This window comes from Mauremys mutica, chromosome 7 (genome assembly GCF_020497125.1).
Source record: "Mauremys mutica isolate MM-2020 ecotype Southern chromosome 7, ASM2049712v1, whole genome shotgun sequence".
NCBI lineage: Eukaryota > Metazoa > Chordata > Testudines > Geoemydidae > Mauremys > Mauremys mutica.
Genome location: NC_059078.1, coordinates 54,291,959 through 54,314,389, shown reverse-complemented (window position 1 = coordinate 54,314,389; position 22,431 = coordinate 54,291,959). Strand labels below are relative to the sequence as shown.

The window sequence follows — 22,431 nt, the reverse complement described above, 5'->3', positions numbered from 1 at the left end:
GTAGTTTTATAGTTTTTGGCTGATTGCAGCTTGGACCCCCCGCATAATCTCCCTAATGGTGCCCTTTGTTAGTCTTGGGCCTCCAGCCGGAGAGAGCCCCACCCCCTGCCCAGTCAGCGCTGCCGCATCCAGGCTGGTGCTGAGGGCACAGGAAACGGCTGCAGCCCTGAGAGCAGGGGCGGGGCACTGGGAGGAGGGAGGCAGAAACGGGGGAGGACAAAGGCAGCGCGATACTGCGCAGCCCTGCCCAGGCTCAGCACCGGACGCTGCTGCCTCCGTGTGATCTGGGAGCCCGAGCTGGGCCATTGCTGCTTCCCCGGGTCCGGGGAGACCTGCATTAAACCTACTGTGCCCAGCCTGCGGTGCGGGAGGGAGTTTCTCCAGCGGGAAGCAGCCCTGGGCTTTGCCGACCCCAGCCCCTGAGCCGGAGACTCCGGGTGAGAGAGGCCTCGGGGACAGCGCTGGGAGGGGAGTCTCCGGCTCTGGGGCCCTCGGAGCTCGCAGCCCTGGGGATCTTCTCCCCGGTAACTGTTAGTGCCCTAGCGGGCAGGGTCGGAGCTGGGTTAGCCTCAGCGAAGCCGCTTCCCTGGCTCTGTACCCAGCTCCCGTCCGGAGGCTCGGGGCGGGGAAAGAGAGCGGGCCCCAGTGGGGTTGGAAGGGAGGAAAATAAGCCGGGGGGGGGAGGGAGAGAGAGGCTGCAACGGAGGAAACTGAGCTCTGTCTGCAGGCAGGAAGTGCCCAGGGGGAACAGCAGGTGATGGGGGAAGGGCTCCTCTGTTCTCTCCCCCACCCTTGTCAAGTGTGGCTGTAACCTCCATGCAGATCCCCCTGCTCTCGAACAACTAGGGTGACCAGATGTCCTGATTTTATAGGGACAGGCCTGATATTCAGGGCTTTGTCTTATATAGACTCTTATTCCCCCCCCCCCATCCCGATTTTTCACACTGGCTATCTGGCCACCCTGTGCACGACTGACCCTTTAGCAGGGGTGAAAGTAATTCCGGATGCTTACTGGTAAGGAGCGGGGCTGACTCTGGCCCCCAGAAGAGGCGGGATCAGCATCCCCCAGCTAGCCCTTCCAGGCTGCCTGGCCCATGCTGACCAGGGCTCCAGTGGCAATTTAAAGGGGCCGTGGTAGTGGCCCCAGAGCCCTGGGCCCTTTTAAATCACCGGCTCAGGGAAACTGCTGCTTCCCTCCCCCCCCCCGCCCACCGGTGGTCATGGGGGGGAGGAGGCAAAGGGGGGAGGGACGTTAAAGTGCTGCCAGTTACTTTGCCACGGCAGCACTTTAATGTTGCTGTTGCCCCCTCCCCCCTATTGGCAGCCCTGTGGGTAAGGACCCTACCAGCAAGGAGCCTGTCTGCTCCACACCCATCTCAAAAGCAACTTTGCAAAGGGCTCCAGGGTGAATGGTGGTGAGAAACCACTACTTTTTCTGTGGTTATTGAACATCCATACAGTCCTCTCAAACTTTCCCTTTAATAATTTAGATTATTAAATAAATAATATTTAAGTATTAAATATCCCCCAGAGCTTCGTGCTTTTGTCTCCTATTATCAGATATTTAGTTTTTAACCCTTTTTCTCCCCAATTCTCGAAGACTGAGACAGGGCCGCCCAGAGGGGGGGGGCAAAGGGGGCAATTTGCCCTGGGCCCCGCGCTCCGCAGGGGCCCCCAAGAGAACAGCAGAAGCTCCCGCCTCTGCCCCTCTCCGGGAGCCTCAGCGCATCAAGCGCCGAGTCTCCGCCGGGGCCCCTGAGCCCCACCCCGCTCAGAGCCGCGTGGTCAGGGGGTGGGGCTGGGAGCTCCGGGCTGAGCTCAGCTGCCTCCTCTCAGCCCCGCCCCCTCCCCACACGGCTCTGAGCGGGACGGAGCTCAGGCCCTGCCGGCCACACGCTGCGGCTGTCGGGCGAGGCGCTGAGACTCCGGGCGAGGAGGGAGCCGGGGGTAAGAGGCTGGGGGCGGGGGGGAAGCGGGACCCGCCGCCGAAGCGCAGCCCGGTCTTCGGCGGCGGGGGGCCCCTTCCGTTCCGGGACCCGCCGCCGAAGTGCCCCGAAGACCCGCAGCGGGGGCCCCCCCCGCCGAATTACCGCCGAAGACCGGGCTGCGCTTCAGCGGCGGGTGCCGCTTCGGCGGTAATTCGGCGGCGGGGGGCTCCCGCCGCGGGTCTTCGGGGCACTTCGGCGGCAGGTCCCGGAATGGAAGGGCCCCCCGCCGCTTAAGACCCCGGGCCCCCGGAATCCTCTGGGCGGCCCTGGACTGAGATAAAAGTACCCTAAACTCTGCCCCATTTTCTCACTAATTAGCTATTACTAATGTATTATGCTCTGAGATTATCCCCTGTCTCTGATTACAAAATGTTAACATCAAATCTGGTTTTTGCTCTTTCCTTTCATTCTTGATTATTGATATAAAATCCCTGGAACTGTTTCCCCTTTTCTCTCTATTTAACAAATATTGATAAAAAATTCACTCCGATTTTACCTCTTTACCTATTAAACTATTGATATAAATACCTTCCATTCTCCTACTTTCCTCTCTAACTTATGAAGATTGATCCAAAATTCCTCAGAGTTCCACCCTTTTCTCTTTAATTACCGAACACTGATATCAAATCTCAGAGTCAGCCATTTCCACTAATTATCAATCAGGCTACGATTTAGTCACAGGTATTTTTAGTAAAAGTCATGGACAGGTCATGGGCAATACACAAAAATTCACGGGCCTTTGACTTGTCCATGACTTCTACCAAAAATACCTGTCACTAAATCTTAAGGGGGTTGCTGCTGGGGCCTGGGGCCGCTGCTATGGGAGGTGTCTGGAGGGATGCTGGGGTTGCTGCTGGGGAATGGTTGCCCCAGGGGGCTGTTGCTGGCGGGGGCTGGGGCCAGCCATAACACCGGCTGCCCTGGGCACCGCTGCTGGAGGCTACCCGGGGATGCAGCTATTCCAGCCACCAAGGAACCGCCTCTAGGGGCTGTTGGCAGCGACTGCACTGGCTGCCTGGGCACCACTGCCAGGGGGCTGCCCAGGGAAGTGGCTACTCCAGCTGCCCGGGGATCACTGCTGGCAGCGGCTGCACTGGCCTCCTGGGGACCACTGCACAAGCAGTCTTCGGGGCCAGCCACACTGTCCACTGCTCGGGCGGTCCCCAGGGCTAGGGCCTGAGCAGTGGCCGGTGTGGCTGGCCCTAGGGCCACTCCACAAGCAGCTGTTGTGGCTGGCTGTGGGGCCGCTGGAGCAGCTGGCTGCAAAGCCTCTCCACCAGTGTAGCTGGTGAAGAGGGATAGTTCAGTGGTTTGAGCATTGGCTTGCTAAACCCAGGGTTGTGAGTTCAATCCTTGAGGGGGGCCATTTAGGGATTTGGGGCAAAAATCTTTGTCTGGAGATTGGTCCTGCTTTTGGTCCTGGGGGTTGGACTAGATGACCTCCTGAGGTCCCTTCCAACTCTGATATTCTATGATACTGTCTAGCCAGTTATTACCCAATTTTTCCTTCCTAAAAGTAGTACTTTGCATGAGTCTTTACTGAAATTCATGTTGTTAATTTCAAACAAATTCTCTAATTTGTAAAGGTCATTTTGAATTCTAATCCCATTCTCTGAATTGCTTGCAACCCCTCCCAGTTTGGTGTCATCCACAAATTTTGTAATCATACTTGCCAGTCCCTTTTCTAAGTCTTTAATGAAAGATTGAATAGTGCCACACACAGGACAGAAGCCTGTGGGACCCCACTAGATATGACCTTCTAATTTGGCAGCAAACTATTAATAATAACTCTTTGAGTATGGTCTTTCAACTAGTTATGTACCCACCTTACAGTAATTTCACATTTTCCTGGTTTTCTTCTTAGAATGTTATGTGAGACTGTCAAAAGTCGCCTGTGCATGGCAGAGTCTAGAACATCTGTCTACAGGGAAAGAGCCTGGAGGGATGGAGGGGAACTTGATGTGAAATTAGATAAAGCCAGTTCTAGAATCTCCCTATTTGTCTTTCTTTCCCTCCCAGGCTGCAGAATAACATCCATGTTTTTCTCCAAATCGTCTTATCCTCCCATGGAACACGGGGAAAAAATGGCTGCAGTTGAGCCAGTCCAGGTAGGGATTTTCAGGGAGATACGGGAGGAAGAGGGACAGTAAATATTTAGGAGGTGGGAACTTCTTGGGGGTTTGATCTCGAAAGGAACAGGAACAAGGTGTGACAAACCTGCTGGGACTAGTTTACCTTGGGCCTATATTCTAGAAACAGACCCATGGGGACCAGAGGTGGAAATTACCTCTTTTGTGGCACAGGAAACAAAAGATAGGATAGGGCTGGGAAAACTGACCAGATTTCCAGTGCTGGAGCATGAACCTACCAGCCATAGGCTGTTAGGAGATACGAAGTCAGCACCCACCAGTGAGGCTAAGGGGAGATGCCCCATCCCTTCATATCCAGCTGCTGGAAATGGGGAGGATGTTGGGATTCGTACCATGGGGCTGTCCTTACAGCCCCCAGCAGGATCCATCTCCTGTATGCTCTGGCTAGTAGGTGTGTGATTAATGTGAAGACCCTGCCTCCTCTGTCTGCTGGGAGAAACGAGGGGCTCTCCCTTTCTCTCCTCACCCTGATGCCTCCTGGCTTCTCAGAGCAGGGAGGGGGTGGGACTATGGTGACTGTACCTCTCAGAGCTTCCATTTTCCTGGCCCTGCTTCTTCCCCTCCCCCCGTGATGAGGGAGCTGTCTCTGGGGCAACAGGTATTGAGTGGGGGGCTCTTGCTCTTTCAGGAACCGGTGACCTTCAAGGAGGTGGCTGTGTATTTCACCAAGGAGGAGTGGGCTCTGCTGGACCCTACTCAGAGAGCCCTCTACAGAGACGTCATGCAGGAGAATTATGAGAATGTGACCTCGCTGGGTAAGGATTCCTATCCCCTCAGCTATTAGCAGGGGAAATGAAGAGTTAAGGTTCACATCACTCCCACAATGCAACCTCAACTCTGCCCTGTTTCAGCAACAGCCTGACATGCCAGTGACACACATGCTAACACTCTGCCCTCCCCACTACAGAACACTTTCGGAACAGAGCACATGACAGGATAGCACAAAGTCTAACATCTTCTCTTTGCTAAGGGAAAACCTGGGTTCATTTCCATTGTAGCAGACAGAAGCTGCCTTCCCTGGGCTACAGTTAAACACTGAGCCTACTGCAGACAAAGCATCTCAGACTAGCAACATGTTACACCCCTTTGCCCTTGCACTCAGGATTCCTTCTGAGTCATTGCCTTCACTTACTCCTCACTAAGCCCGGGTGACAGTTAACATGTATGGTACCAGACTGCTAACAATCACCATGGCAAGAACAGAGCTTGTGTGCCTTTACTGACACAACCTACAATATTCAGCACTGAAATGAGGCAAACTTGGTATGTCAAGAGTCACATGCACTTCTCTTCATTATCACATTCACAGCTCTGCCAAGGGCTCCAACTAATCCTTCATTTATTACATCTACAGCTGACACAGTGCACACAGCTGGAATGCATGCAGATAAATACTGCTGCTCAACACTCTGGAGCACAACACAGACAATGACATGTTCTCCCAGTCCTTCCTTGTATCTATTGTAGATTGATAGGTTTTAAGGACAGGAGGGTCCTTATTAGGTCATCTAGTCTGACCTCCTGTGTAACACAGACCACAGAATTTCATCCAGTTACTATTGTATTGCTGAATATCTTGTGTTTGATTAAATCATCTTCCTGAAAGGCAGCCAATCTTGGTCTGAAGACTTCAAGAGACAGAGGGTCCTCTACTTCCCTTTGTAGTTTATTAACATTTGTACCATCTTTCCTGAACTATTCTCAGTGGCTATTGAAGCTCTAGGCTTAGGGGTGGGGGCAGAGTTAAAGTTGTATTACAGGGGTGACATGGTTTTCAGAGGTTTAAGTTTAGCCACCATCCACATGCATGAAACAGCATTGGACAACCTTAACTTTGCGTTCATGTAGTTTATGGGCTTTTAATTTCCTTGATTTATTTTAATGGACTTTTTTGCCACTATAAGTGTGTCTACACAGAGCTTTTGTTGCTATAGCTATGTTGGCTGGGCATGAGATTTTTCCGTCCCATAACCAACAGAACCATGCTGGCAAATCTTTTACATGCGGACCAGGCCAATTTTAGCATGTGGATTTTAGCGCACTTTGAAATATTGTTCTTAACCCAGAAATGTTGGTATCAGGGCAGAACCCAAGAAAGATGTGCAATTCATGTCTTCAAAATGTCCCTGTAGGATTTGTACTCAAATGCATGGGTGTAGCTTATTTTCAGTGGCCACAGCATGCCCCCTCTAGCCAAACAATTACTGTGACAGCTGATTGTTGGAAACACTCTGGCTCTTAACAGAGCCTTAGTCTTGGTGTCCATGTGCATTTCAGTCTCTTTGATTGTACAGTTTGGCTCATGCTGATCTGAAATTCCAAACTCTAGTTATTAAACTTTTTCAGTACTGCTTGCCCAAAGAGGCAGTGCTAGCTGAGATAAAGACCAAGTGCCTGAGATCAGTTGGGGGACAATGAGAACCCAAGGAAGTTTGAGTCCCAAGCAAATGTTATAAGAACATGTGAGTTGGTAAAAAGCTGCTTTTGGGGATACAGGTGTATCTCAGGAACCTCTTGATCAAATAACCCCACATTTGTGAGTGGGTTGCTGCTGGAGCGCAAGTACTGTTCTTGGAGCTCCAGTGTTAGCTGCAGTAGCAGACAGTGCAGCATGTTCATTCATTCGGTTCAATGGTGAAGGAACTACAGGAACACTAACCTATGTATGCCTGTGAGAATGGTACTAGCTCAGTCAGTGCACCAGGACACTGCCCCCTAGGCTGGCCAAAGGTGCCCCTCCTATGAACTTCTCCTTTTATACATTGATAGAAACAGTTACGTATCACACTCCTGATGTGGTTCATTACCAGCCCTACACCTGATACCTGCTAGTTGGAACCAGACATCCTCATCCATTATCCTGTTATCTTACAAGGGGGTTTGTGTGTCCTTGCACCATCTCTCAGGAATGTGTTTATGCGGTTACTTGGGAACTCTGAGTGTTCTTCTACCATCCTCTCTGGTCAGGAATGTGCTTACTTGGTCAGCCAATACCTAGTGTGTTATTTTGCCAAGGCCAGGCCTGCTCTGGTTCCCAGCCTTTGGTTCACTGTTTATAATTGAGGTAGGCCTTGCCAGAGCATAACTAACTCTTCCCTTCTCCCTCATGTTAAACAACATAATTCTAGACAATCTGAGTAGACGTGTGGAGTTTAGAGCAATTCGAATAGTAGATCTCTAAACAGAAAGAAATGTTGAACCTTAACTATAGCAGAGCTGGCACGTTACTATAATAACTTCCCAAGTGTGTTGAGCTTGTGACAGTCAGGTGGGCTCATCTGTTGAAAGAGACAATGCGAAGTTCCTGTTTAGGAGTCCTTGGGAGGTGATAAGGCAGAGAGCAGTGGGAGGGGAGATGATAGGGAGCTGGTGCAGGGAGGGTGAGAGGGTTTGGGGGAGGATTAGAGAGAATCAGGGAGGGTTGGGTGAGGAAAAGGGGAGACTGGGACTGGAGCTCCTGGGAAGTGGTCATGGGGTGTGCTGAGGGAATGGGAAACTCGGAATTAGGAAAAGCGGGCGGAGCTGTGGTGCTGTTGGTGGGGCAGGATTGGATAGGCAGTCCAGGTTATGGGGGGCTGGGGGAACTCAGGGGTAGTTGGAACAGGAAGTGATTGGGGAATGGTTGCTCTAGTGAGTGGGGAGGGTCTGGTGGGAGAGGGATGATGGGAAGTTTTCATGGAAAGATTTGGGGCAGTCCACTGTGATTGCTTTTGATGCAGTCTCCAGTGAGCTACTGTGATGCTTGGGAGTTCCACCCACATCAGGGAGGGTTGTGTCACTGCCTGCCCTGTAACCCTGGGTGTCTGCTGTGCTGCTTTGGCTCAGAACCCTGGTACAAGCAGCATGTTTACAGTGCAACAGCCTCACTCTGGCTTCCACCAGTCTGGGTTACTCTTTGCAACGTGACCCCAACACCACCACCCCCAGTCCTGAACATCTCCTCCGCTGTCTGCCTGTAGATGGGTTTCAGAGGGATAGCCGTGTTAGTCTGTATCAACAAAAACAACAAGGAGTCCTTGTGGCACCTTAGAGACTAACAGATTTATTTGGGCATAAGCTTTTGTGGGCTAAAACCTATTTCATCAGATGCATGGAGTGAAAAATACAGTAGGCAGGTATAAATATGACAGCACTTGAAAAGATGGGAGTTGCCTTACCAAGTAGGGGATCAGTGCTAACGTGGCCAATTCAATCAAGGTGGAAGTGGTGTCACACCCCAATGGCCCCCTCTCTCAGGGAGTCCCTGGGGAAGGCAGATCAGCATTGTATGTGGCTAAAGCTGTTGCAAACATCGCAAAGCATTTTGGGGAGGGTCAAAGGTGTGTGAGGTGGGGAATGGAAGATTCCCCTAGGAAGATTCCCCAAAGGAACCCAGGACTTAAAACCCTCCTGAGAACTGGAGCAATTCAGAGAGCACAGCCAATTCTCTGAGGCTCTGGGCCCAGGACAGCACTCCCATCCATCCTTTCCCCTTCTCCTCCCCCCCCCCCCCGCTCTTCTTCTTACGTTACACCCAAGCCTGGCCAGCTTTGGGGTAGTGCGTAAGCATGAAAGTGGATTAGGGCTTGGGTCTCTAATGCCTTCTTTCTTCCCCTGCGTGATGTGGAGCATTCCCAGCACACTCTACTGTGATTTTATGATGTTATCAATAAAGCTTTAAAATTTAGACACTTGATGCGTTTCGTTATTTCCTCCCCAAACGATCCTGATGACCTGATGCTCCAGGCAGATTGGTAATGAAAATGTCACAGTTGTGGTGGAGAAAGATCCCCCTATCTTTCGCATTAGAGCCCCAAGCCCTAATCTACTTTCATACTTTACAGATTCACTACCCCAAAGCTGGCTGGGGGGGGGGGGGGGGACAGGGACGGAGAGGATGGACGGGAGCTGTCCTGGGCCAGGGCGTCCGAGAATCCGAATCTGCTGTGCTCTCTGAATTGCTCCAGTTCTCAGGAGGGTTTTAAGTCCTGGGCTCCTTTGGCGGTGTTCCTTTCCACAACCTCTGTTCCTGGTGCTTTTTGTGCCAGTTCAAACCGGCTTTCTGTGGTCTTCTTGACTTTCCCCAAAACACACTGGCTAGACTGTTTTCCTCTGTGCTGGCCTTCGCTTGTCTCGTTTGTTATGGGCTGGCTCTGCAGGTCTGTGTCTGTTCCATTCTGGGCCCCCCTCATTCTTGGCTGGCAGCTGAGAGTCAGATGCGTGCTGTGGCCTTGAGCGTTTTATCTTCAGGCCTAGCAGGAGAGTGGAGTTAATCTGTTCTCTGCTCTTCTTCTTTCTCTCTCCCACCTGCCCCCTTGGCCTCTCGTATTCCTGTAAAGGAATCTTCCATTCCCCACTCACACAGCTTTGACCCTTCTCAAAATGTTTTTCGATGTTTGCGACCAGGGCTTTGGAGTGGAACCCAGAGCTGGAGCACAGAGCAGCTCCAGAGCAGTGGAGCTGCAGGTTTTTGCCTGGAGCTGGAGTGGAGCCGGCGCACAGCTCCAAAGCCCTGCTTGTAACAGCATTAGCCCCATACAGTGCTGATCTGCCTTCCCCAAGGACTCCGAGGGAGGGGGTCATGGGGGTGTGACATCCCCCCCCTTGACCCCAAATCAACATTTTGTTGGAGCGGTCACCACTTAGGTTTCCACCCTTCCCCCTGCTACGGGGGTAAGGGTTACTGTTGGTCTTCTACCTAAACAGCAACATAGCATGTACCAAATTGTTAGGACAGCAACAATTGCATACACCAGCCAATAATGACTTTTGGTTTCATTAGTAACATAGCATAACACATTTCCTCGTTGGCATAGATGCCTCACTTGGATGGCAGTGGTAAATGCAGCTTTCTCCTGGTTAAACGTGTTCTAACACCGTAAAGCAGGAGGCATCTGTCTGGACTACTGAAAGCTGCTCTTGGATGTGCGCCAACAGCAGAAACACATTGGGTATTATCCATGAAAAATTAAACACAACGTAGTTAATATTTCTAACAATCTGTTGCATAACAACGGGCCAATGCACTGAAAAATTTTGTGTTTGTGATCTTAACAGTAAATTGAAAGGTGCTATGGGGTTGGTGGTTCTCCAAACACCCGCAGAGGTATTGGTAAACATATGTGCTGCAGTGGGGGCATATCCCAATGCTTCCCCTTCCCAACAGATGTGTTGATCCACTTTATAAGAGTGGTCTGGCACTGCCTTTTCTTTACACATTATTTGAGGGGGCTCTATAGGCCACAGTTGCCAAGTGTTGCCCCCTGCAATCCATATGTGCTGATAGAAGATGTAGTCAGCACACACTGCTTAGCCATGACAGTGGAGGGAGCCACCTCCTACATGTCACAATGGACCTCCTAATCCGAGATAATACATGATTCCATATTTTCAGGATGCTAAGTCACAATTGCTGCTGCTGCTGCCGCCGCCACCACCCCCCGCCTGTGGATAATTGACCTTTTCTTTCACTATGGCCAATCCTGAACCGTGGTAAAATTAACAAAGGAGGACAAAAGCGTCGTACACCCAAGGATTCCCACAGATATGTGCCACCATACATACATTGTATCACACCAACAAATTCTGCAGGCCCGAAGCAGCAAGAGTGGTCCCACCACTCCTGTTCAGGGTGTCTCTGGGCTCTCGCTATTACTGCCTTGTCCTGTTAACAAAGAAAAAGAAAGAGAACAATGTAAATGCACCTATTGGGGAAACTGAGACACATACAAAAACTCTCTAAATTATTAGTTGTCCTATTACAGCCCTTCCTGGCTTTCATCATGGACATTGTTTGCTTGGTTTAGGTGGTTACAACAACACCATTACACTCCAAAATCAGTAATTGCTATTGCTTGCCAAAAGGGCTTCCCATTCCACTTCCACTCCAGACCCCACAGGAGGAACCGGGTTTGTCCCAATGGGAACCAGGGGAGGTTCGGGGCCACCCAGCAAGTATTTTTCTGTGGTCCTACTGTGTATCCGAATTATGCCCTGTCTCCAAGGCACCTCCCCTCCAGCCTTGTGCCACACTGTGACTCGGGCCCCATCAGCAGCTCGAGCCAGGGAGAGTCTTTGGAGGTATTCTCCCTTCTCAAAATCCCATGGATAGCTAGAAACCCGGATGGTCCAGGAAGGTGGCTGGTCCACAACTGAGGCCCATGATACCATGACCAGAAATCTATGTTTTGAGCTAATTGGCATGCGCCCATTTCAATTTGCCTGGTAGCTGAAGCTGGTACACTACTGGTGAGGTGCAATTTACAATGGAGTACAGACCCACCCACTTGGCATCCAGAGTGTGGGCTGCCTTCCCCAACTTTGGCAACATTACCTTGTCTCCAATTTGCCATCCCCAGATGTCTTTAATGACGATCCCCTTATGCTTAGCCTTTTCCTTATCTAAAGCTGTTTCTGTGGCTTCATGGGTTTTCACATAGCTCCTCCCTCCACTGGGCAAAGCAGAGACTTTTTGGTTGTGGCAAACAGTAAATTTGATTATTGGAAAACACAGTGCTTACATTACATTTACATTTGTTTATTAGCAGGTTGCTAACACTTCCATCCTCCCAGAACACTTCTTCCCAGGAATTAACACATACACATTGCCCATTATACAGTACTTTGATCTCATTATCCAATTCATCCCACATACAGGATCCTAGTACAATGTCTTTACTACAGTGCTCTGGAGCAACAGGCAAGAACAAGCACACCCACTTTTGAGGAGTCCACTCGGTACAACCTCTGGTGTCCAATCGCTTCCCTTCCCTTCCCAGCCCACTGACTTGAGGTCTGGGGTAGCCAGAAGGATCCCATGTGCAATATGGAGAGTGGGCCAGCTTTCCATATCTTTGCCTCCAGAGCCTGTTGGTGTGCGATTTTAACAACAATTTCCTCCAATTAAAAGGTCTGGCCTTACTATGCTAGAAACATACTGCATCCATTCGTATTTGTAAGTATCAAACAGTTCAGGTGGTAGCTAGGGGATTTCTCATGATGGCTCCTCCTTTGTTCTGTTCCACTGACTTATATATCTTTTGCATAAGGTGGGAATCCTTTGTTCTTCTCTGGGTTCCCACCTCCTCCTTCTCAATGGAAAAGCGCCAGGTTAAAGATGGATTCCAGTTCAGGTGACATGATCACATGTCACTGTAAGACTTCATTATCCACTTGCCAGCACACAGGTATACAGGAAGACTTACGAGTAAAACAGAGCCATCCATACTCAGTTGTCCTGGTTGATGGGAGCCATCACGATTCCAAACCGCCATTAATGGCCCACACTTTGCATAATTACACTAGGCCCTCAGTTATATTTCATATTTCTAGTTTCAGATACAAGAGTGATACATTTCTACAAATAGGATGACCACTCTCAGGAGATTATAAGTTTTGTAATGGTACCTTACAAGAGACCTTTTGCATGAAGCACGTTTTAGTTACATTATATTCACACTCATCAGCATACTTCCATAAAATCATATAGAGTGCAACATCACACCCTCTTCCTGAACTTCCTGCTGGAGACTTGGACACTGACTATGGTGGAGGCAATATACCTAAAATTTCTCTTTGGGCTCCCCTCTGGGGCAGACACTCCTGTGTCCCCCAAAAGGGAAAGAGACCCTGATCCAGCTGTGGGCTCATAGCTACCAGCTATGACAGACCTTTCACTTGCAAGCAAAATCCCTGCCCCCCCCTCCCCTCTTCACTCAGGTTGGGCTTGCTTCTAGTTACAGAGTCCTTGAGGTCTGTTCCCACCGCAGAAGTCACCAGGACCCCAGCTTCCAGCTCCAGGATACATGTTTCTGTGCACCTCTTCCACTCCATTACAGCCAGTTCGTGCTTCTGGGTCTCAATTTGGTTTGTCTTTTAAGTCCAGGGTTTGCTGGTGGTAAGCCTTTTCTTTTTCCAGAGCAGCCTTTTCCCGGGCGAATTGCACATACATTTCCATTTGTTTTCCCTTTAGACCATCACTCAATGAGCTGGGATACCACAGAGAACCTCCTCCTGCCAGTCAGCTTCAGCACAGACACAGGGGTTGGACCACACCCATCTGCAGTTCACTGAAACTGAGATGCACTCAGCTCAGGGATTTCTTAGTTAAGAGACTTTCCCGGTGCCCAGTGTTCAGCCTTGCTGGGCAATTTGCAACTTGTGTAATTCTAGCTTCTTCTGATCTTTACTCTTACTTATTTTGCTTCCCTTTCTGTCCCTATTTCCCTTACCCGAAATAAGCAAACAGAAAATAACAAACCAGTAACCACTTTGTCTGTTCTCCAGCCACCACTCTTAAAACTCACTTAAAATCACTGCCACTATCTCAAAGCAATCAGCTGTGCACAGACCCTGCTCGACTACGCCACAATTGACTGTGGATGGCTCTGTTTGCAGGCAGGCCCTCCTGTGAGTCAGGCTGGGAGGAATGAGGCTTGGGGTTTTACAGTGACATGTGATCATGTCACCTGAACTGGAATCCATCTTTAACCTGGTGGATTTTTCCATTGAGAAGGAGGGGGTGAGAAACAGAGGGACAAAGGATTCCCGCCTTATGCAAAAGATATATAAGTGGGTGGAATAGAATAAGGGGCGGCCATCATGAGAAATCCCCTAGCTACCACCTGAGTTGGAACAAGGGCTGTACCAGGGGAAAGAACTGTGCCCAGACTAGGAAGGCATCCAGTCTGTGAAATAAACTTATTGAAACATCTCTGAGGGTGAGATTTTATCTGTACTCAGTTTTCTTACTGTATTAGACTCAGACTTGTGTGTTTTGCCTTCCTGCACACAGAGCCATCCACAGTCAGTTGTCCTGGGTGATGGGAGCCATCAAGATTCCAAACCACCATTAATGGCCCACACTTTATATAATTACAGTAGGCCCTCAGAGTTATATTTCATATTTCTAGTTTCAGATACAAGAATGATACATTCATACAAATAGTATGCTAATTGTAAACAGTAAACAGTAGATTATAAGCTTTGTAATGATATCTTACAAGAGACCTTTTGCATGAAGCATATTCCAGTTACATTTTACTCACTCTATTGGCATATTTTCGTAAAATCATATAGAGTGCAACGTCACAAACCCCACTCCAGATCGGACTCCAGGCAGAGTGACCGGCACCGGTTGGGACAGAGCCACCATTCCACTCTGTCCTGGTCGCCTGGGAGCAACCGCTCAGGATCCAGCCCTGGTTCAGAGTGAGGTTCCCTGATGGCAGGACAAGCTCCAGTACCGGCTACATTGTTGGCACTGAAACTGGCACTGTGGTACTCATGGAACCTGTGGGGGTTCACCCAGCCCTCCGAGGCCACCCGCTCGGTGTCTAGAGCCTTGGAGAGACCAGCTGTCACTTCCTCTTCTGGTGCATGAAGCCTCGAGCGCAAGGACCCCGCAGGCCCAAAAGGGAACGGGAGCAAGCCGCTGGGCCACCAATGGTTGTGGAGGACCCTACGGTACCGGCATCTTTGTTGTCGCCAGATGAGGCTATAACGGGGCCCCCTTCCCCAGTTCTTCTGGATGACCATCAAGCCCTCTTGGGATGCTATGACTTTAACATGTGGCAAGCCATGGCCAAGTTCAAGGGCTCTCTTCCTGAGGCTTCTAGGAAGAAGTTCTGAGCAATTATGGAGGAGGTCATGATTGTGGCCAGGACGACGCTCCAGGCAGCGTCGGATACGGCAAACACTGCCGCCCGAACCATGGCCTTGGCTGTCACCATGCGCCAGGCATCCTGGCTGCTCCTCTCTGGCTTGTCCATGTAGACTCAGCAGTCGATGCAAGACCTTCCCTTCAGCAAGCAAGCCCTGTTTGCAGAACAGATGAACAATAAGCTCCATGGCCTAAAGGACTCCTGCACAACACTTAAAATGCTGGGCTTGTATGTTCCCAGCCCTGCCCGCAAGCGGTTCAAGCCACAGCAGCCTCAGGGCCAGGGGAGCCACTCTCACCAGGAGGTTCCCCATAAGAAATCCAGAGACTACAAGAGGCATCCTAGCCAACAGCCTTCACAGGCTTCTCAGTCGAGCTCTACCTGCAACAAGCAGGCGGGCAAGCGCTCGTTTTGAGAGTACACGCGAGGGCGACCTACCGAACTGTTCCCAGGATCCTTCCTCCCTCCCCTATTTTTACCAACCAGCTTTCTCCTTTCCTTCCTGCATGGGCATCTATAACATTGGACCGATGGGTTCTCAGTACGGTGGCATGGGGTTACACCCTTCAGTTGCTTTCTACCCCTCCTTCCAACCCCCCACTCCCACATCCCTCTTCAGGGACCTTTCTCATAAGGGGTTACTGCAGCTAGGTGCGGTGGAGGTCGTTCCTACGGTGTACAGGAACAAGGGGTTCTATTCCCATTACTTTTTAATACCAAAGATCAAGGGCGGTCTGCGACGTATCCTGCAAGACTTGAACTGCTTCCTAGCGAAGCTTAGGTTCCTCACGGTCTCCCTGGCCTCCATCATCCCCTCGCTGGATCCGGGAGACTGGTACGCTGCCCTCAGTCTGAAAGATGCGTACTTCCACATCGCCATCTTCGAGACACAGATGCTTCCTCCGGTTTACAGTAGGTCCCAACCACTATCAGTTTGTGGTCCTCCCATTTGGCCTAGCAACAGCACCGCGGGTATTTACCAAGTGCATGTCAGTAGTGGCAGCTTACCTCAGACTTCAGGGTGTCCAGATCTACTCATACCTTGACGACTGGTCAAGGGCAGCTCCAGGTCCAAAGTCATGTCGCGATGCTCTTAGCCACTTGCCATCGCCTCGGCCTGTTGGTAAATGACAAAAAATCCCCATTAGTTCTGATACAGAGGATAGAGGAACCAGGGCCTGGCGCACTCCTCTATCAAGTTGCATGTGGCAGCCATTTCTGCCTTTCATCCGCCACTCAAGTGGCAGATGGTGTTCTCCCATGATATGATGGTCAGGTTCCTCAGAGGTCTTGAGAGACTTTTTCCTCAAGTTTGGTCTCCGGCCCCTCAGTGGGGTCTCAACTTGGTTCTGTCCAGGCTCACAGGTCTGCCCTTTGAGCCTTTGACCTCGTACTCCCTGTCTCACGTATCATGGAAGGGAGCTTTCCTGGTGGTGACATCAGTGAGGCGAGTCTCCGAGCTGCAAGCCCTGACCCTCAGAACTGCCATGCACGGTCTTCTGTAAGGACAAGGTTTCGCTCCGGCCCCACCTGGCCTTCCTTCCCAAGGTGGTGTCTAGTTCCCACATGAGCCAGGATTTCCGGTCTTCTGCCCTAAGCCCCATGAGACTAGTGGAGAGAAGCGCCTTCACGCTTTGGATGGAAGAAGGGCCCTGGCTTTCTACCTAGATCGGACAAAGCCTTTCCGTAAGTCAACTCAGCTTTTCATCTCTACTGCTGTTAGGATGAAGGGCCTCCTGGTGTCCACGCAGAGGATTTCTAACTGGATCACCTCTTGCGTTCAGACCTGCTACTAGTTAGCGGGAGTCCCTCTGTCGCCAATCATCAGAGCCCACTGGACCAGAGCACAGGCAACTTCGGCAGCCTTCCTGGCACACTTCCCGATCCAGGACATCTATGGAGCCGCAACGTGGTCCTTGATGCCCACGTTCACAGCCCACTATGCCATCACGCAGCAGGCCAGGGATGACGCTGGGTTCGGCAGAGCTGTGTTGCAATCTACACGTCCGTGAACTCCTTACCCACCTCCAGGGGCACTGCTGGGAGTCACCTAAGTTGAATGGATGTGAGCAAGCACTCAAAGAAGAAAAGACTTTCAAAACTGGTGTTCTTTGAGATATGTTGCTCATGTCCATTCCACAACCTGCCAGAAACTCCAACAGTGGGGAAGGAAGGCAAGAAGGAGTTCCCAGAGCCAATCCCCTACAGATACCACTGAGGGAAAAACTTCCAGCACCGGTGCATGTGGCGAGCACACACACCTAAGTTGAATGGACATGAGCAACACATCTTGAAGAACACCAGTTACAGAAAAAAATATTATTTTTCCCCCCCAGGGATACATTACATGACACCCTTTGGGTAAATATCACACCAACAGTGTGCCAGATAGCACTGTGATGCTTTTAGGGTCACAGCTCTCCCTAGGCAAAGCTCAGAACCACCACTCCAGCCTCATCCTCCTTGACCTGTCATCTGCATTTGACACCCCGACCAGTCTCCTCCTCTTGAAACCTTGTCTTCTCTTGTCGTCCCCTTGTTCCCCTCGCACCTCTTTAATCACCCTTCAGAATGCTCTAGGAGGATCCTCCTCACCCCAACTCATATCCATTCAGAATGGTGCTGGAGCAGAAACGTCCGTAAAGCTACCTCATTATCCTCAAACATGAATTGTGAGGAAAGGTTGAAAGAAATGGGCATGTTTAGTTTTGAGAAAAGAAGATTGAGAGAGGACCTGATAAGTCTTCAAAGATGTTAAGGGCTGTTAGAAAGAGGATGGTGGTTGTAGCGGGGTGGTCACCGGCTCCTGCCCTGAGAGGTTTAAGACAGCCCTGGGAGAGGGCTGTTGCAGGAGAAAGCACCTACGAGGCTGATTGGGGAAGCAGCTGCAGCTGGACCACATCCCATCTAGGCCTCAGCTGGCCCTATAGAAGAGGTTGGGAGCGAGGAGCTCAGCAAACTCCCTCTAGCTTCTGAGAGGGAGGGACCTGGCTGCAGAGTACCTGAGTAGAGCAGGGCTGGGGAAAGGCAGAGGATCTGGGAAGCTCCAGCCTGGAAAGCCCCAGGCTGCAGCCTAGCAGAAGGCCAACAGGTACTAGGGGTTGCAGAAGGCAGCCCAGGGATAGGCAAAGGCAGCAGGTCCAAACCCAATCTTGCCTGTGATGAGTGGCTTATACTGCAGTCTGCCCCAGGACGCAGGGGCTAGACGATGATGGGCAATAGCCTTATACGGGGGAGGAGTGTAGGGGAATGCAGTTCCTGATATTTTTCTGCCTTCACAGCACTTATTTTGGTTTCCTGTCCCCTTTTCCATCCCTGTTTTTGATGTTTCTCTCTCTCTCTCCCCCAGCAGGTGACTGGATGGTGAGTGAGAATCAGGAGCAGAATCCTCAACAGGCAGATGCTAAGCAAGTGGAACTGCACAGAGCATTATCACAAGGATCTAAAGGAACTGTGTCCAGGAGTCGTGAGCAGGGAAAAGTTTGTGAGAGTCAGCACAGGTCAAAAAGGCAGCAGGGAAACCAGCCAGGGGAGAAACTGAGTAAATCTACAAATAGTCCAGGAACTCACAAGCACCTTAAGGAAACCAGAGCCCAGCAAAGAATCCCCACAGGAGAGAAAAACAACACGTGTACTGAGTGTGGGAAAAGCTTCAGTAGCCCCTCAAAGCTTATTAGGCATGAGAGAATCCACACAGGAGAGAGACCCTATACCTGTTCTGAGTGTGGGAAAAGCTTCAATGATATGTCCCCCCTTATTAGACATGAGAGGGTCCATATAGGAGAGAGACCTTATGAATGCTGTGAGTGCAGAAAAAGCTTCACTCAGAGTTCAGCACTTATTAGACATCATAGAATCCACACAGGAGAAAGACCATATGAATGCTCAGAGTGTGGGAAAAACTTCAATGACAACTCACACCTTCTCAGACATGAGAGAATTCACTCGGGAAAAAGAGCCTATAAATGTTCAGTGTGTGGGAAAACCTTCACTTACCGCTCGGGCCTTATTACACATCAAAGGAAACAGACCCTATGCATGCTGGGAGTGTAGGAAAATCTTCACTGACTGACCAAGGCTTATTTGTCTTCAGAGATTCCACTCAGGAGAGAAACCCTATAAATGCTCAGGGTGTGGGAAGAGTTTTTATGTGTGCTCACACTGTGTTGAGCATCTGAGGATCCACAAGAGTGACAAACACAATAAAAAACTTGCCTAGGGCTGACAAAATATGTTTTCTTTAATACTTTGGTTAATTCTCACATAGTGAACTCTAAGGTTTTTTGCAGCATTTGCTTCACCATGGTCTATCAGGTCCCCCAGGTGAGTTACCTGCTTTTGCCAACATACAGTAGTTGAAGTTTTCAAACACATTTCTGCATAAAGTAACCTGACCGCCACCATTTTTCCTAGTTTAAAGAAACCTGGAGTATCACTTTTATACTATTCCTCCCACTGCAAAGTGATGGTTAGTCACTGAGTTCCCTCTTTGGGGACAGATTGTCTCATTCCCAGTTGTTCTCATGTTACCCTGGGTTGTGCAGAGCAGCATTCCTTTTTTGTACTGTTTTTTTCTCATTTAAAATATATTTAAATATAACCAAGAGCAGGGACAGGCAAAAGAATGTTATTTCAGCTTCTGTTAGACGGGAAGGTGATGGTGTGAGTTGGAGGGATTCTCTCCTTCCCCAGCACCCGAGTAGTGTCAGCTTCTGTCTGAGCCATGTAATATTTATCTTCTCCACATTCTAATTCTCCACCTACCAAAGTGTCACATGATGCCATATGCTCAACTCTGTGATTCAGAATTGTGCTTTGAAATCAGACTCAATAGTGCTGCAGATGAATGTGTCACACATCTGGAAGGGAAATTTGAATGGATCCCAAACAGAATGTGATCATTTTTAGTCTAAATCCCAGTTTCCGTGTGTGTGTGTGTATGTTTTTTCTCTCCGTGTGATGTCCCAGCTCTGTGCAGGTAGCTGACCCAGCAGACATTGATAGAACTACCCAGAAAGAGCAGAGACTCAGTTCGGTGGTGAAGGCGCTCGGCGAGGTTTATTGTTAATGAAGCACGGTCCTAGCGCCCCATAGATCCTACAGATATGCTAAGACATATATGCCCGTTACAACAGACTAGCTCAGTCAGCAGCAGGACTTTCTGCTGCCCCTGTGGCTGGACAAAGGGTTAAGACGAGATACCCCGACATTTATAAACAATTTATGTACCATCTTACAAGTTTCATTACATTGCTTTGTTACCTCCTCTTGTTTCTGATATCTTGGACAAAACATCCCCATTCATTATTTTGTCAAACCATCTTATCTTGTATTTGATTGGGATGTATCTGTACTAGCTGGAATATATTGACATAAATGTCAAGTATGTTTTTATGTTGCCAAGGCCAGGCCTCCTCTCGTTCACAACCTTTGATTGAGGCCTCAGATCTTGTGCAAGGCCCAGTGCTCAAGGCCCAGTGCTCGCTCTCTCTCTCTCTCTCTCTACTACCCCATGTATTAGCTAGGCCGCTTCTGGACTTTTTCCTAATTGGTTGGAATTGTGTGCAGATGGGAAGGTTGGCTGCTTTTTCCCCATTATGATTGTTAATACTTTTGTAAATTACATGATTTAATAATAATGAGACAGTGCTCAGTGAAGGAGGTATCAGAGGAGAAGACAATGGAAGAATCATGTAACCTGCTCTGGAATTTTACTTTATATGAAACTGGAAGTGTCTTATACCTCTCTGAGATTTTTTTTTCCTCCTCTTTCCTGAAGGCCATTTGGTCACATAACTAGATAGTAGTTTTGTTTGACAGATTGTAGCTCAGATTTATTGGGAATTTTTAGACAAGTGACCATTTGCTAAAATAGTCATTTCTTGCTTTGTTTTTCTTTCTCCCCGTCCTTCCATGATGGCATGGAGAAAAGGTGAAGTGCAGTTCAGCGAAGAGAATACTCCCATCTATTGCACCTGCTACGCAGGACTCATTAATATTTTTTAATCTCCAATCTGAAATGATGAACAAGAGCAGACTCCAATAGTACAACTACCCGAAGTAACTGTGTATGTTCAGAGTGTTCAATTGTGTAGGTCATATTGTCAGATCCTCCAATGACCGACTGAATTACGCAGTAAGTGACTTGAAACTAGGTAAAATGTCGGTCTTTGATTCCCAAAACAGTTATAATTCAGGTCTCACAGCAGGTTACCCATGAAGCTAATCTCCTAAATAATCTTATTATTTGGAAAAGGATATCCCTAACTATGCAGATGTAAATAGAAATGGTGTGTTTGCTGAACTTATTCTTTGTATGTGCTGCAAATATGGATAAAATGACATCTTTCTTGAAGCAGAAAAATAACTATTATGATAGATTTCAGAGTAGCAGCCCACTCAGTAGTTAGTCTGTATCCGCAAAAAGAACAGGAGTACTTGTGGCACCTCAGAGACTATTTGAGCATAAGCTTTCGTGGGCTACAGAGAAATCACATCTCTGGTAGCTTACAGAGATTCTGATCCAGACCTGTACATAGTTCCTAATTTTTAACATGTGGCATCATATTAAAGAAATAAATTAGGTATATGTCTGGGGAATCCATTCTTCACTAGCACTGCTGAAATTGTGGGTGGTTTGGTAAGGAATTCTAGTACAGATAAGTTAAATTTATCCTGCCCTAGGCCAAGAACTTGGCAAGAACCTAGAGAGAAATAGCAGCCGCCTAGTTGTTTGTTTTCACCCAGGAGAAGGAAGCTGTGGTTTAGTGTGGCACAGATAAAACTGTTTACAACGTCACTGTGTTGAGTGGCACAGATTACAGCCCCAAAGGATGCCATGGTGAGATTGGGAACAATTGTCCTTTATTATTTGTATCCAGTGTTTCATGAGGCAAAGCGAGAAAGAGTTTATGCCTTCAGAGGACATTCCTTCCCTATGGGTCCCAATCTGGCTGCCTTGCTGGATAAGAAGCACTTCCATGCTGTGCAAGTGGTAATAGCCAATGAGGGAATGAATGTGTCAGACTGCAGGATACGTGAATTTTGAGTCCTGATTCTATGTGTTGGTTTCTTAGGCTATGTCAACAGTACAGAGTTTTGTTGTCAAAAGTTATGCCTCTTTAATTAAAGCACTTTAATTAAACCACTGTTGCGTGCTCACACTACGCTCCTTGTGTTGCTGAAGCGCATCCACACTAGCAGCTCTTGCATCGACACAGAGAGGTGCAACTGGCCATAGGGTGCTTTGGGAAGGGTTTGCAATGCTTCATGGGGCAGGTACAGCATCACTTGATGCAGGTTTCTCAATCCCATCCATTTCATGGACATCTTACTAGATTGCCAGCTGCTTTTCAACTGAAGTGGGGGGTGGAGCAGAGGGAGGAGCATGTGACAGGGAGTGTGTGTGGTGGAAAGAGACAGTGTGTGTGTTGTGGAAGTGAGGGGGGAGGAAGTATGTATGTGAGAGACAGAATATGTGTGTGTTGGGGGAGAGTGTGTTGGCATGCTGTCTCTTTAAATTCAGATAGCAGCTTGAGCAACCAATTCTGAGGCAGGGGAGGGAGATTGCACAGCAGTCTCGCCACATACCCCTCGCAGCAGCAGCCCACTCTGCCAGGGAGAGCAACATTCCAGATTAATGGTTCTGATTCC

General features: G+C 49.2%; 1 protein-coding gene and 1 long non-coding RNA gene across 2 annotated transcripts; both read left to right on the top strand.

The window, feature by feature from the left end:
* The first annotated feature begins 220 nt into the window (after positions 1 to 220).
* On the top strand, positions 221 to 4,823 carry LOC123374924. The gene is made up of 3 exons (XR_006581254.1): positions 221 to 437; positions 4,008 to 4,096; positions 4,767 to 4,823. It is a non-coding gene; the product is annotated as an uncharacterized LOC123374924 (long non-coding RNA).
* Positions 4,824 to 4,838: 15 nt separating this feature from the next.
* LOC123374923 (zinc finger protein 3-like) lies at positions 4,839 to 21,926 on the top strand. Its single transcript, XM_045025314.1, has 2 exons — positions 4,839 to 4,893; positions 18,128 to 21,926. Exons 1-2 carry the CDS (start codon positions 4,860 to 4,862, stop codon positions 18,829 to 18,831), a joined length of 738 nt encoding a protein of 245 aa, XP_044881249.1. The 5' UTR covers positions 4,839 to 4,859; the 3' UTR covers positions 18,832 to 21,926.
* The last annotated feature ends 505 nt before the right edge of the window (positions 21,927 to 22,431 follow it).